General features: G+C 40.5%; 1 protein-coding gene across 4 annotated transcripts in view; it reads right to left on the bottom strand.

The window, feature by feature from the left end:
• The window catches only part of grm8a (glutamate receptor, metabotropic 8a), a 329,262-nt gene that overhangs the window by 41,329 nt on the left and 272,080 nt on the right, over positions 1-15,853 (bottom strand). For all 4 annotated transcript variants that reach the window (XM_051944844.1, XM_051944828.1, XM_051944847.1 and 1 more), the window contains one exon: positions 2,452-2,591. In XM_051944844.1, coding sequence (XP_051800804.1) covers positions 2,452-2,591 — 140 coding nt within the window. The remainder of the gene's footprint in view (positions 1-2,451; positions 2,592-15,853) is intronic.

Below are 15,853 nucleotides of genomic sequence, written 5' to 3' on the forward strand. Positions count from 1 at the left end.
ATTGTTTTAAAATCACAAAAAGGGGTGTTCTGTGCAATAATGGTGAGTTCTAGTGATTGTGAGTTTCAAAGTTTTTTGGTTTTTCATCACAATAGATAATTGTTTTGTGCAGGTTGTGCGGCATGTTAGGACATCCAGTCTACACTTCTCCTTAGTCTGACTCACTGGATGTGGTAGAAACCTGCCATTAGCCACTCATTTCAGTCTTCTTTGTCCTCTTCATGTGTATTACAGTTTCTGGTCTCTTTGCGACAAGAAACAGCAAGAACAATCTCAAACAACAACCCACCACACTGAAAGATTCAAGTTTTGCAGAGAATTTGGATTGTGCGGTGAGGCAGCTGTGCTATTTTTTATTTTCTTAGGTTGATTATCTATTTTAATGACAGAACACATCTCCCTGCACGCAATCTTTTTTCACTAAAACAATTCCAATCATCATTATTTTGAGGGAAGACAGAAATCGTGCCCTTCGTTTAGCCCTGCCCAAGATCACTGTAATTGCTTTAAAGACATATAAACGAGCAGAGTGTGTTTAATGATCTGCAGAATAGGCTGGCAGAGTAAGACCACTCTCCCTAACAAAAAGCTAGCTTTCTTAGCTTGGCCAGTTTTGTGCAGGGGAAGAAATGGGACTTCGCTGCTACATCACGGATGTGAAACACGGTCATGTGCAGTGTTCATTTTTCATGGGGGGATTGTGTTCATGGAGACATGATGAAGTTCTGGATTGGATGTCTAAGTCATGATGTGTGAAATTCATGGCTGGTTTGGTTTCTTTAATTCACACAGTTGCTTCAATTCCACCATCAGCAGCAGCTTCTGATACTGGCAACGGTCACAGATGTGTCAGACTCCTCCTAGCGAAAATGCAAACTGTGCACGGTAAGTCATATTTCTAAACTCATCAGCTCTCTTTCTCATGTAGCCCTTTAAAATAAAATGTCACTTTATGCAATACAAGCCTGATATGACTGAAAACCAAGTGATACATGTGCATCACCTTCTGTCATGGTAAATACCAATAATCAAGTATTAAACAGCTATTACTAGTTGTGTTGTATCCTGATATATGATGGCAAACTTTACGGAACTGGGAAGTAAAATTACTCTGGTTAATGTTATCCAAATTCTACCACATACTGGCCATTTACCAAGACACCCGGCCTGTTCTCCACTGGTTTTCCACAAATGTATTTCCTGCTGAATGACATTATTCTTATCTTGGTGTCGTTTCTGGTTGGTTTGACGCCAAACAAGCTCAAAATTAGAAAGTCACGATTTGTGATATGTGCATGGATGGATACATTTTCTTGTCATTGCAAAAAAAATACTGCTTGGATCCACATTTGTTAGTGTTTAACTGCACTTGGTTTCGCTTGTCTTCCTTTGTGCTCTTCATGCTGCATGCTCATTTTTCTACACATTATTTCACCAAGGTCGTCACTGTGCCAGTCACTTTATGAGCTTCAATGCTTCCAAACACTGTACGTCTAACCACACATGGATCATGGAAGTCACCTGTTGGACCGAGACATCTCTTGTTGCACAGAGATGTTGTGTTTTTGTACCGGCACACATTCAAACCATTTGATCATGAAAACTTCCACCTGCTGCCATCATCACAGCATCTTCCTGCATGTCTTCAAACCCAGCTGGATTGTTAAATCAAATTAAACACATCTGTTAATTTGTCATCTGTCAAAGTATCCAGTCATGTGTTGTGTGTTGTCCTTTGCGTTGCTGCAGTCTCTCTCCAAATCGTTCTTCCTCTCACACAGTCAGCCAGGCCGTCCATCAGCCAGAAAGCATTTTGTGTCTATTAGTCTTCTTATCTGTCATCTGGCCTTTCTAATGAAGTCCTGGGTGGATTTATAACGCCAAAGCACTTCAGCGAGCTCAAGGAGTTCATGTGCATGTGTGTGTGTGTTAGTCAGCGAGTGAGAAATTCAGACAAAGACAATGCAATTTCACTTTGTGTTGACTCCAGTGTCTGCAGTTTACAGGTTATATATATATATTCTGTAGGTGTGTGACCTTGTGTGGGTGTGTGTCTGCACAAGACTTGGTATTCTGAATAGAGGAAAAGATCCATTCTTTCGTGTAAAAAAGGAAAAAAAAAAAAAGTTCAATCTGAGCGAAGTTTAGCTCCTGAATGAGAGCAATAACTCAAACAAATCCAGCCCCCGTAACAAGGGATTTGGAATTCATGGCAGCTGCTCGCAGTGATGTTGAACTTTCATTCTTCCAGGGTATTTGATCTATAGCGCTTCAGAAGCTTTAATAAACCACTCAAATCAAAATGTGTTTTGGATTATTGTAAAAACTGTTTTTCATTACTGCGCAGAAGTCACCGACTAGAATAATAAAATGGTTCAACATGTGACGAGGCAGTAGTACACCTGCAGCTACAATATGTGAATGAAATGTTTGTTTGAAATGTTTGCTCACTTTGAGGTGTAGTTTATTGGTCCAGGAGCCGATGACTCTGTACTCAGCAGTAGATCTGTTGGTGATCTGGTACTGGAAGATATCGTATCTTCCCGGAGCGTCTCCGTTCTCGTTGAAAACCACTGGCGTACCGGCACTTCCTGCAACAGAAACACATGTTGAGGAGAATGTCAGCTCAGTCGTTTAAAGCCATATTTATACATTTTGATTTGTTCCTACATGACACCTGTATTTTATTGATAAGAACAGGACCACAATTCCTAAGATAAGTGGGTTCAAATCTTTGTTAAATATGTGAATCCTAAAGCTGTATTTACTTCAAACAAAGAGTGAAAATTAGGATGATTATCACATCTTGCTGTGCTCATGTGGCATCATAAGAGGTCACGCTGCCTCAAGTGAAGACTGTTAAAATCCTCATTGTACAACTAAGTGGCATGATGACAAACACCAGCTAGAATTTCACAGATTTTTAGGCAGAAAAAAAGATGATGCAAAAGGATGAAAGAGAGGATCTGACCACAGCTACTGGTCACCGACAACATGGCTGTCAAGTAAAACAGATGAAGTTTGATTAACCTTAGAGAGAAAGAGAGACTGTCAGTGCACTGATCGACTACCACTGTGTATAACATTCTGTTTTCATTGGAACCTATGCATTTAAAATATACTAAAATAAGATGATTGTACATGTTGACCTTTTTGCATTGTCTCTGTTTTAATATCAATATTCTGTATAGCTAACATACAAAATTACTCATACCCCTAGCAAATTTTTACTTAAAGTTACTTTTATTCAACCAGCAAGTTTTTTTTTTTTTTGATTGGAAATGACACAGGTGTTTCCCAACAGATAAGACGATATACAGAAGGCATCATAGTGGAAAAAAGAATTTCTCAGCTTTTATTTACATTACCAAGTAACTTGAACTCAAAATTTGCTGGGGGTATGGATAATTTTCTTTTTATATTTAATCAAAGTTTTTTTTTTCCCATATGACATGCCAGTTTCAAAAATTGCCAAAAAACAGGCAGTTTGCTCTAACCAGATTCTGTAAAAATCCCCAAATTCTGCTATCCTTTCCACAAATGAGAAGCCATTCATAATGAGCTGTGATCAAAAGCCTGGTGAAAAATATTCTTTTTATTCTTTTTGGTGGAACTTGTGGTGGGACAAAGATTATCAAAGGAATTCAACTTTTGTTTTTTTACGATTTATGGCATTCCAACTTTGTTATAAGACACAAAATACATTACGGAGTTCTCCCTGCTTCTGGGAAAGGTTGTGCTCTTTACATAAAGGCGCAGGATTTTATAGTAAAGTGAAAAATGAGCTCGCAGTGACAAAACATTGAAACGAAGCAAAACCGGTGTGGAGTTCAGAGGGTTAACGAGCATTTTCTGAGGCAACATGTCTATGAGCTGTAACATCAAAGGTATAGTCACCTTTAGCATGTGCTGCGTTGTACCTGTGTACGCCTGTGTGATTCAATATGCACATGCGTGGATAAATTTATATGTCCTCTAGGATTCAGTTTTCACACCACCAATAAGGCTGAAAACAAACCTTTTATCCCTCTTTCTGTCTTTCTTTGAAGTAGCGATACAATCAAATCAAATCACCGAATCTGGCGTACCATAAAGGAAATCCAATTATAGCATACATGTGGAGAAATCACTGCTTTATGGAAATTCCACCTGTATACGATAATTCATCGATATGGTGGGGTGATGGAGGGATGATGAGAATATATAAAAAAAAACTGTTTCCCATTTGTAGATGGGAGAAACTGTGTGAGGCTGGAAATTCACTAAGAGAACAGAAGCAAACACACACAAGGGGGAGAGTCGGAAAAACCGAGGAAAAATAAAAGCATCTGTGCCCAAAACAGAAAATATCAACAGAAATAAATTTAAAGAAAAAGCATTTGAGATGAAAACAGAAGCGAAATTGGAAAGAAAAAAAGAGAAGACAATAGGTGGAGAGAGACAGATAAAAAGAGCAGGGTGGGGAGAGAAACGATTGTGCAATATGACAGGAAGAAAACCAATCACACGGGAGAGAAGACAGATGAAAGAAAGAGGAGAGGAGAGAAAGAAGGAAAAGCTCTGTGGCGGTGAACAGAAATAATGAGGGACACATAATGGGTGAAAGAGAGAGAGTAAGCAGGAACGAGTTGGAGGTGTATTGAAAGAATGTAAGAAAGATGAATGGAGGTAGATTGAATCGATAGAGAGACAAAAGTAGACGTCTCAACTTCGCATTGATTCCACAAATTATGAATAAGGTCCATTTCTGCAAGAACTAGTACACGTCTAAAAGTAACAATTAGTAATCCCACTTTAACTTTCATGCTCACACAAAAGTACACATAAAGACACTCAATGACATGTATATTATTACATTTGTGAATAGTTATTTTATTCACTAAGCTTGTTTACACTAATTACCAAAAATAATTTTCAGTTCTTTATCATCTATTTATTTTAATAGAACATTGCTAAATATGAAATTTTGGGTGCATAGTTCATTTGGTTGCCAGGGAAAACACACCATAATGTAATCTGTTATTGATAATTAGCACAAAGGACCCTCACACACTATTGTAACCATGTAGCCCTGCCTAGCAACTACAGTCAATTCATACACCTAAAACACCTGAGCTGTCTGGACTGCGCATTCGTCCACTTATTTTGGTTACAGTTTGAACTCCCACATGAGAATTTCAGCCACTATATAATGTATATCTATAAAATGTAGTGCACACAGAGGCTAATCACTACAGGAACACACCACTCCTCCTCTGCAGCAATTATTATTAAAACACCTACTAGAACCATAATTAAGACTTAGTAGCTCAGTCTAAATTAAGAAAATGCTTTTGGAAATACTTGTGCTGGAGATACAACAACAAGGCAAGTGCTGCTTTAAAAGTAAATGGATATTTTAACACTTTGAAGATCAAAACCTGAAGCAAGTTTGAAATGTATGTTGTCTTTTTTTTTAAACAACAACAACAAAAAAACTAAACTTTACAACAATTACCATTTATTAAAGCCTGTAAAAACTGTAAAGGCTTTCTGAGAACTTATAGCTACTTATCTGTGACTTGTCATTCAATCAGGAAACATAACTAATCTAAAGCTAAAAGCGTGATGAATGCATCTATACATATAAATTCAACTTTAATTCTTTATTTTGTGACATTATCACTTCATTAAACTGCACAAAAGACACTTCTAGTCATGCTTGTGCTGTTTTCATGGATGTGCAGGGCTTCATTTTGCAATGAAAAATCAGCTCACAGTAAATGCTCAGAATCTGATTGGAGTTCAGAGGGTTAGTATACACTGATCAGGCATAGCATTATGACCACCAGCCTAATATTGTTTTGGCCCCCTTTTGCTGTCAAAAGTCCCCTGTCCCGTCGAGGCATGGACTCCACTGGACCCCTGAAGGTGTGCTGTGGTATCTGGCACCAAAATGTTAGCAGCAGATCCTCTAAGTCCTGTAAGCTGCGAGGTAGGGCCTCCATGGATCAGACTTGTTTGCCCAGCACATCTCACAGATGCTGGATTGGATTGAGATCTGGGGAATTTGGAGGCCAAGTCAACACCTCAAACTGGTTGTTGTGCTCCTCAAACCATTCCTGAACCATTTCTACTTTGTGACATGGAGCATTATCCTGCTGAAAGAGGCCACAGCTATCAGAGAATAACGTCTCTAGAAAAGGGTGTGCACGGTCTGAAACAATGTTAACGTAGGTGGTACATGTCAAAGTAGCATCCACACGTATGGCAGACTCCAAGGTTTCCCAGTAGAATGTTTCCCAAAGCATCACACTGCCTCCGTCGGCTTTCCTTCTTCCCATAATGCATCCTGGTACCATGTGTTTCCGAGGTAAGCAACACACCCGGCCATCCACGTAATGTAAAAGAAAATGTGATTCATCAGACCAGGACACCATCTTCCATTCCTCTGTAGTCTAGCTGTGATGCTCACATGGCCACTGTTGGTGCTATAGCCGGTGCACAAGCATCAGCATGGACACCCTGACTGGTCTGCAGCTACACAGCTCCATACACAACAAACTATGATGCGCTGTGTATTCTGGCACCTTTCTATCAGAACAGCATTAACTTCTTCAGCAATCTGAACAACAGCAGCTCATCTGTTAGATCACACCACATGGGCCATCCTTCCTTCCCACGTGCATCAGTGAGCCTCGACTGCCCATGACCCTGTCGCCAGTTCACCACTGTTCCTTCCTTGGACCACTTTTGACAGCTACCGACCACAACAGACCAGGAAACATCCCACAAGAGCTGCAGTTGTGGAGATGCTCTGACCCAGTCGTCTAGCCATAACAGTTTGACTCATGTCAAACTCACTTAACTTTAGCGCTTCAACTTTAAGAGAAAACATTCACTTGCTGCTTAATAAATCCAACCCACTAATAGGTGCCATGATGACGAGATAATCATATGGAGATAATTCACTTCACCTGTCAGTGGTCATAATGTTAGGCCTGATCAGGGTATTTGACTGCTTTCCATGAATAAAATTAATTTACAGTTAATATATTGAAGGTTAATCTATAATAGCGCAGCCAAAGTATGCTGTATATAAAGTTACTTGTGCACAGATCTATGTTGGATTTGATGTTCATTTTGTGGAGAGATAAAACAATTACAAAGTGCAGCTATTTACCCTCAGAAAAGCAAACATAAATGAGGCGCAGATGTTCAAGCATTTGTTTGTATGACAGCGATAATCACAGACATCTAGCTAATGATTATGTCGGAGTGTTAAACCTAAATAGTGTCTGAAAAGTATCAACAACTGTCTGCCGCTTGTCGCCTCGTAGGTTTTCTATGTAGCAAACACTATGTAATGGGAAAGTGAAAGAATGTCCAAGTGGAATATTCAAAAGCAGTAACAGAATTGACTTCCCAGTAGCTACTCAGTCAACACAACACCATCATAGTCAATAAGTGAAGTCCTCGCAGCAACACCATAGACACCTTCTGAAGCATCCTAAAAGCTACACAGCAATGTTCTGCCAAAGACACCAGGAAAGCAACCTGTAACAACCTATCAACACCCCAACAGAATAGCCAACAACACCGTGGCAGCCACAGATGGACAACATAAACAACCACTATTGCACTTTCAATCATTCACAAGTTACCTCCGCAAAACATCCATGCATCCCACTTCCCTTCCAATATCACACTTCCTCCTCTCTCCCTAATTTTATCCCTTCCTCTCGTCTTCCAGATCTTTTTTTCTTAATCTCTTTCCTCACTACTTTCTTTCTGTGCAAAATGAGCACACCTTAAACACAAATTGCTTTTCTCTGTTTACCTCATACCTCAGAATTAGTCAGAGGTAAAATTCCTATCAGACTGATAAACATTACAACCAAAGCTGCTTATATTTTACATTCTCGTGTTCTCTTCTACTTTCTTTCCCCCAATATATCCATTTTCTTCACCCTTATCTGAACCCTTTGCACCTACCATCGTTGTTTCCTTCACCTTTTTCGATCACTACATCCACTTCTAATCATGTATTATTTTGTCCCACCTTGTGGTCCCTCCTCATCTTTCTTTTTCCGTTTGTTTACTGACTTCATTTATCCTTTGTTTTATCAGTCCGTCTCAATCTGCCGCTTTGGTCTGTTTTTTGACCTCACTCCTCTCTGCCTCGGTTTATCTCAACCACTTATCAAACTGATTGAAAGTACAAAATTAAAAATAGTAGAGGGAAAAACTACCTAAACTGAGTGATTATATAGCACAGAGTTCACTGCAAGTCCAGTCTGCAAGTTAAAACAAAGAGATGAACTTTTTCTTCCTCCAGACTCTGCTATTGACTTCTTGTAATTTTCCCTTCACATCAATCAGGCCTTTTGAGAGCTGTTCAGTAATGCGGCAACCCAAAGTGTTGTTTTCAGGGCTGAGCAAAGCAGCCTGTTGATCCTTGCGGTTGAGGCAGCTGTGTCTCAGGTGGTGCATCAGGGAAATCATAGATTGGTGGTTCAGTCCTTGGACAACACATTAAACCCCAAATCGAGCAGGTGAGCACCTTACATGTCAGCTTTACCACCACTGGCGTGTGAGTGAACGAGAGGCAAATATTACAAAGTGCTTCCTAAACCACTAAAGCAAGAAAAGTGCCATCTAAGTGCTGTCCATTTACTTTTTAGCATTTGAGTGGGAAATGATTGCTCAATGTCACAGTGTTTGTGCAATTTGTTAGCAATTTCTGGGTAACGTGGATAAAGACAGTGCACTTTTAAAAGCATCAGAAATTGCTGAAAACACACGTACAAAAGGCTTGACAGGAGCTGGCATTATCGAGCCAATACGGCGGAAAAACAGGGAGCTGATGGCGCCTCATCAGTTCTGATTTGTGTTTTGGTTTAAGAGATGCATGGACAGGCTTACTGGCCTGATAAATCTTATTTGTGAAGCTTGTTTGGTTCAGTCAACACAACATTTCCAGAAAAATGTCAGCTGCTGGCATTAGGTCTGGGTGATAGAATGATAGTTTATCGTCCTGGCAGCAGAAACTAATCAACACAATAAGAAAATAGTTCCATAAAATGTTAGTTTTGTGACTTCACCTCAATGCATCAGATGCAAACCGCCATGAAAAAGGTGTAATAAAGGGGAAAAGTGCAGATCCATAAACAAAATCCAAGCATGCTTCATCTCTGGCTCAAAAACAGGCTTTCATATTTTGATAATAATACTTTGACCTCCATCACTCTGCTATGGCTGCCGTGGTGGCTTACTAAGGCACAACTGTGCCACAATTGGTTGGGGATCTTGTCGCCTCCGTCCATGTCTGCAAACTCCCCCTCGTGAAGGCTGTAACCAGCGGAGATGTTTGCCCTTGTGAGCTGGGCTTCATGGGGGGTTTAATATAGGTTTTACAGGGCCAATGCTGATGCTGACATTGGTCATAAAGAAAAGAGTGATTTCTGATACACATTAAACATAATGTTTTAACAGCATGTGATAGCAGAGATTTTGTAATTTATGACTAGGCTTCTTCATTAATAAGGGTGGTTATAACTGAATAATTAAAATAGAAAGGAAGGAGGAAGGAGTGATTAAATTACGATGCTCTCCTCTGTTTATGTAGGATTGCCTGAGTTTGATCAGTTTGTCTCCCGCAGTTAATTTCTGCTATGTATTCTAAATATTTCTCTGTTCTGTCACTTTAATTGTAACTGAGATCTAGCTCTCAAAGGATTATTACCTCTGCCAAGGAGGTTATGTGACACCCGGCGTTTGTGTGTCTGTCTGTTAGCAAGATAACTCAAAAACGCCTGGGCAGATTCAGATGAAATTTTGAGGGGATGTAGACTATGGTAAGAGGAAGAGCTGATTTAATTTTGGTGGCAATCCAGAAAGGATCCTGGATTCTGGATCACTTTGAATTTTTTAGTATGTTTCAGTATGTGGTCCAAAATATGACAAAAACATCATAGGTTAGTATGTCGTCCAACAAAATGGAACAAGGTGTCCAGATAGCTCAACTGGTTAAGAAGGTGATTTGTAAACAGAACTGTGTCAGACACAGGTTCGATTCCAGCTCATGCTCCTTTACTGCATGGGTTTCCTGTTTTCCTCTCTATCCTTGGCGGAGGTCAGCACTCAGAGTGCTTTTCTAGTTATTAAATGTTTTCCAGGCTTTGTTTCAGGGTAATCTGTGGTTGCCTTCTAACCTAGCTGCTAGCTATTAGTGTAGCCTTAGCCACTGTGAGAGAAGCTAATTTCCTGGTTTCTGGCAATGTGTTTCTTGTTTAGTTTTTTCTGCTTGAGAGACATTTCTGAGACCACAGAGTGACGACAGACAAAGACGCTGCACCTAACCTAAAGCAGCACATTTCATTTATCAATAATCGGCAAATAGCGGCTAAAATGACCAGCCAGGCCTGTAGTGCAGCAACTTTGCTCTTGTCGCCCTCCATGCACTTCCGGGTTCCTTTATTTAATATATTTGAATTTGAAATTCTTCCTTTATCTTTATTTACTTGCAAGTGTGTAGTTGTAAGTGTGTGGGTTTCATTGTTGTGTAACATTTAAATTATTACCTGTACAGCAGCTCGGTAATGCAAAATTAAACCGTTTTTCCTCTTGATCTTCATTTAAAATATGTCAATAAAACATTTCATCATGATAGACTTTTCAGCTATTGGCCAGCTCTAGTTGGAGCATCTGTGTACCACCGTTATGTTAAAAATGCATCTCAAGTAAACAGAAAATAATTATGCACTATATATCATAGTCTTAAGTGTTTAATCAGAGTTGAATTATTTACTTGCTGCAGAGGAAAAGACCAACATCAGTCACACTAGTAAAGCAACACACCTGTGAGTGTGTTAGTGTCCTCGGTGTGGGAGCAGCGACTTATCATCTTGTACATTTTCACAACTTCCCGCTTTAGTTGGCATGACCTTGAAAAATAAATGATTCACCTGTTGCCCTGGCAACACACCTCCACCTCATCCTGTGAAGAGACCCATTATGTCCTGCTATTCAAACCAAGACACCGCACTGCAGAAGGCATTTGTCATTATCTGAAAGTTAGCACTACGCTCACTACTTGAAAACACATTTTTTTTGTTGAACAAACATCCAGACTACATAGCATGCAGTTCATACATGAACATATTCCCTGTGACTGCTGTGCACAGGAAATCCTGGTGATGCTAATTTCTGCTTCACCCGTTCTTTTTGCATAGCTCAGAGCAAGCTCCTGAATGACACAGCAGGAGCTGAAAAGCCAGAGGGAAGAGGCAGGTTGACGTAATGCAGTGTTTCTCTTTCATTTAGAGAAGTAACATTGGAAACTGAGTTTGGGGGAGGTGGTTGCTCAAATGCCGAAGCATGGGGAGAATGGCTAAAACACGTGTGCAAGTGTGAATTTGTTTGAGTGTTCTTAAGCGCAAGCAAATGCTGTCCTGGGCTTATTTTAACTCCTGAGGTTCCATCCCAGCAGCAGCAAGGCGTCATAATGACACAGGCGGCGCTGAAGTGTCCTCTAGCAACATACTGCTTGCCTGCAACGCCAGAGGCACCACTCAGCAGCTTCTCAACTGAGTCAGACTCTTTTACCCTCTGGGTATCAACAATAGAATATCAGAAGTCTCACAATTTTCCTCAAAATTTTGCAAGAGAAGCTCTGAGGTCATGACCCTTTTGCTTCAATAATATAATAGGATATCTAATAACGAATGAAAGATTTCATGCGGTGAAGCCGGCGTGAATTTAAATTTAGCAGAAATGAACTCGCAGACAGAGACACATTTAGCGAGGGAGAATAAGGGTGAAATAAGAATGAATCGGTGATATTGGCACAGGAAAGGAGATGAAGAATTGATTTGCGTTGCCGTTAAGTTCAGATATATTCAATGTCAGTCACACCCATGTGAGAAAGGTGGAAAGAAGAAGGAATAAAAGGAATAAAAGTGAGCAAGACAGCAGGAATGCGTCAACCCCGAGTCGCCTTAACAACCACAGAAAGGCAGAGAGAAAAGACAAAAGGGTGGAGGAAAATTAATGACAGAGGAAGTAAAATGAGAGTAAGCGGGTCTGCGGGAACGCATCAAACCCTCGCCAGGTGACAGACAGCTGCAGAGGCACACGGGTTGACTTAAAAGCCAAAGAAGATAGCGAAATGAGGGTGAACAAGGGAGAATATATGTGAAAATCACTCCAAAGTTTCTTGGTTTGGCAGAAAAAGAGAATAATGCAAGACTAGGGGGAGAAAAGAGGGGAGACAGAGAGGCAGAAAGCAGAACTACAGAATGTGTGAGAATATCCATTAGCATGGTCTTTAAAAACCTTCCCGACTGACAGAGATAGAAACAGGCAGATAGACATTGAAGGGAGAGAGAGGGTGTATGAAAAGCCTCAGACCTCTCAGTGTTAGTGGAGAAAGACGTACAATGAGACAAAAGGAAAAAGAGAAAAAGAGGAAAGGACAGACAGAAAAAGAAAAGACAGAAGAACAAGCAGAAGGCTGTTAAGGAGCCTTGAGCTTTGCCTGGTTCACTTTGGAAAAACTAACGATGAATAGAAAGTTCTTCATACCAGAAACTAAATGTTTATGACGGGGAGATGCAGTGGAAAAAACAGAAAAAAAAAACTACACTGCAGCATGCATTAATAAAACATGGGGGTGTGTGTGAGAGAGTTTTTGCCAACAGGCTCCCATCTGTGTGCTGTGCATCGATAGCACTAATAGGGCTACAGACAGACAGACAGTGCAAGAAAAACAAAAAGGGAATCTACAATGACAGAAGAAGAAAAAAAGCAATAATGAAGCCCGAATTCATCCCGCAAAGAAACATTGTCATTTCCACAGTAGTCTCCAGCGGAGGAGGTAATTGAATCTGAGCAGCTGGTTAAGTCGAGTCCTCACTGCTTATTTCGAGCTCTTTTCTGAGTTTTCCATCAGAAAAGAAGTGTTTTTTTCCCTTTTTTCCTGAGCCAGTTTTCACTGCTTGCTGTAAAACTCTCCTCGTGGCCAAACCCTGTCCTCCTTCCACAACAGCTGTTCCTCCTTCCTCTCCTCCTCCCCCTTTGTTCAAAGCTTATTCTGCCTCTCCATCCCCTCCTGCTCGCTCTCCACCTCTCAGCTTTGCTTCATCCTGCCGCTCTCCATCTCTAAAACTACCCATTTCCCCCCTGTACATTATATAAAGCACACCAACTTTTCCTCCAACCTATCCATCCCCTTCCTGTTAAACCGTCTCTATTATCACTTGTCTGAGCTGAAAAAAAGGCAAGAGGATAGTTTGCCTGGGAGAAACAGAGCAGATAATAGAACAAAAAACAACACAGGATCCAAAACTAAACGGTTGCCGCTGTGAATAGGAATAAAACATTGCTAAATAACAAAACCGAGAAGAAGATTGTGAAGAAAAACTAAAGTTAAAGGTTATTTATTAGGATGTTTTTACGCAGAAATACCTTATATGAGCTCACGCGCATGCTGAGCACGAGAAAGTTTGGCGTGAAAACCTGCAGCAATTACAGAAAACTAATTTACGGAGCCAATATTTGTGTCATGAACTGCAGTCTGGGAGAAAATGGGAACGGGAGAGGAGTAAGGAAAAAAGCGATAAAAACAGAGGCAGCGGGCCATATTAAGTTGATCAAAAGAGACAAAACGGGCCGAACGAAGGGGGGCAGAAATACAATTTAGAGAAGATGAAAGTGAGGGAGAGGAGGAAATAAACAAAACAAGGAGCTGCATTACCAAAGCTGGCAGAAGAAAAGGGCGAGAAAGCACGAGAAGCACATGTAATGATGTTAGACTGGTTTTCCTATGCAGTGACTCATGAGATAATGCAATCACATTTCAAACGAGCACATATTTCTTAGTTTGTGCGATGTTTGTGCAGAAACAGAAATACTTCCTCCTTGTGAAACTTATCTTTCTGCATATTGATTAGCCTTTATACAGACAGACTGTTCATTGCTTATCACTACTTTTTTCTCCCTTATGTTCCTCCCTCCCTCCCTCCATCCATCCATCTTGTACTTTACACATTCAATGGCAATAAAATATTTTTAAAACTGGAAAAGCACTCAGAGTACGTTATGTACGGATACCGAATCGTGTAACCTAAATATGTAGCAGGCGGCAGGAATTGATGGGACTCGGAAACACCCCAACTATTTAATCAGTTGTTCCTTGCATCATTTCTGACGGATAAGCCCCAATAAGTCCACAGTGGTCGATTTGTAGTAGGATCACAATCATGTGACCGTCAGCAGGCAGCTGATGTAGCGTCCACTTGTAGTCATAGTGTTACGACCCGGCTGTCTGGGGCAGCCGGACGGCAACCAAGGGAAGTCAAACGACGCAGAGTTTCAGAGTGACGGGCTGGAAGTCATTTTGAAAACGGTGTGTTGACAATAAAACACAAAAAGTGAGGGGTTTAAATGCAAACGGTGCTACTGAAAGAAAAGAAGAAAACATAACTGAAAGCGACATTTACTCAGAAGTTGATATTACTGTGCCATAAGAAAATAAAAGATAATTATTACAAAAATACCCTTGCTAACCAAAATACTGTGCAATAGCACCGCTGACCGAACCAACAACCAATTCTGGATAAGTATTTCTGGAAACGCTCACTAGCATTCAGTCCTCCACGTGCACAATAAGCACAAACACCACTGTTCATAAATCGCTAACTGGGCAGCTCAACTCAGCTTTTGAATTCTCCCTGGCATCATGATTGGAGGAGGTCGCTTGTCCTGAAATCAATCCATCTTCAGCTTCTTGGATTGTAGGTGGGGCAAAACCACGGAAGGTAGGAGCAGATGAAGGTTTGTGACAAGCTCGCAGCTGTTCACAATACAAATCATAACAGAAGATGAGGAGCACAGCACCCCAGGGTCATAACACACAGTTATCTCTCAATGATACAGAAATCTTTAACAAATCTGTGGATCCAGACTGTAAGCCACATCACTGACAATACCTAATCACTTGGTCTTTGTGTCATTTCTGACCCTCCCTGAAAAATTTGTTTTGATCTGTTAGTCTGTTTTTGAGCAATGTAGCAGACAGACAGACAGACAGACAGACGGACAGACGGACAGACGCCGTTCCTTGGTGGAGTAACTATGCAGAAGATACACACACGTGTCTGTCAGCCAGCTGATTATGTGTACTTGTATTTCCATGTCTCTCCAGCTGACAGACTTGCATTGTATCCAGTTAAATTTAATCTCTGTCAACAACACATCCCTGACAAAAATAAAAATTTGGTGACAGAAATAGAAAAAAAAAAACTTTGTGAGATTTAGTGGCGTCTTGGGATATGCAACAACAAATTATTATTCCTGTTTCTCATTTCCTCAAACTCGTCTCAGTCCCGATTCTAGGTTGTTTTCGTGTCTGCGCTGATACATGCCTGCCTGTCTTCTGTATTTGATTTGGCTTTCTGACTGATTGCTTTTATATCAGCCTATTCTTACTCTGTTTACTTATCTAAAATTATATTCACACGAAGAGCACCTTGCTGAAATTAACCCGTTGCAGCGGTGAGAGGTAATATAGAATGCTGAGAAGATAATGACAAGGAGACAAGAGTAATAGAAAACACTCCATGGAGGAAGTTGGACTATATATAAACTCCGACTGTCAGGCTGTGTCAGTGTATATTAACAGGATAGGTCTTCGCTTCCTGCGATTACACTCCTGATGTTTACTCTCTCAACCAGCCTGCCGGTAATATGAAGAGCGTCTTATGGGGTGTCCACTCTCAGAGATGCTACCTGTACAAGGTCGCAAATCATGTCAATAATCTCCTACTTACTACCTCCTGTGTTATTACTTCATGTCAATAATCTACTTACTACC

Source organism: Acanthochromis polyacanthus, chromosome 1, assembly GCF_021347895.1.
Source record: "Acanthochromis polyacanthus isolate Apoly-LR-REF ecotype Palm Island chromosome 1, KAUST_Apoly_ChrSc, whole genome shotgun sequence".
NCBI classification, from domain to species: Eukaryota; Metazoa; Chordata; class Actinopteri; family Pomacentridae; genus Acanthochromis; species Acanthochromis polyacanthus.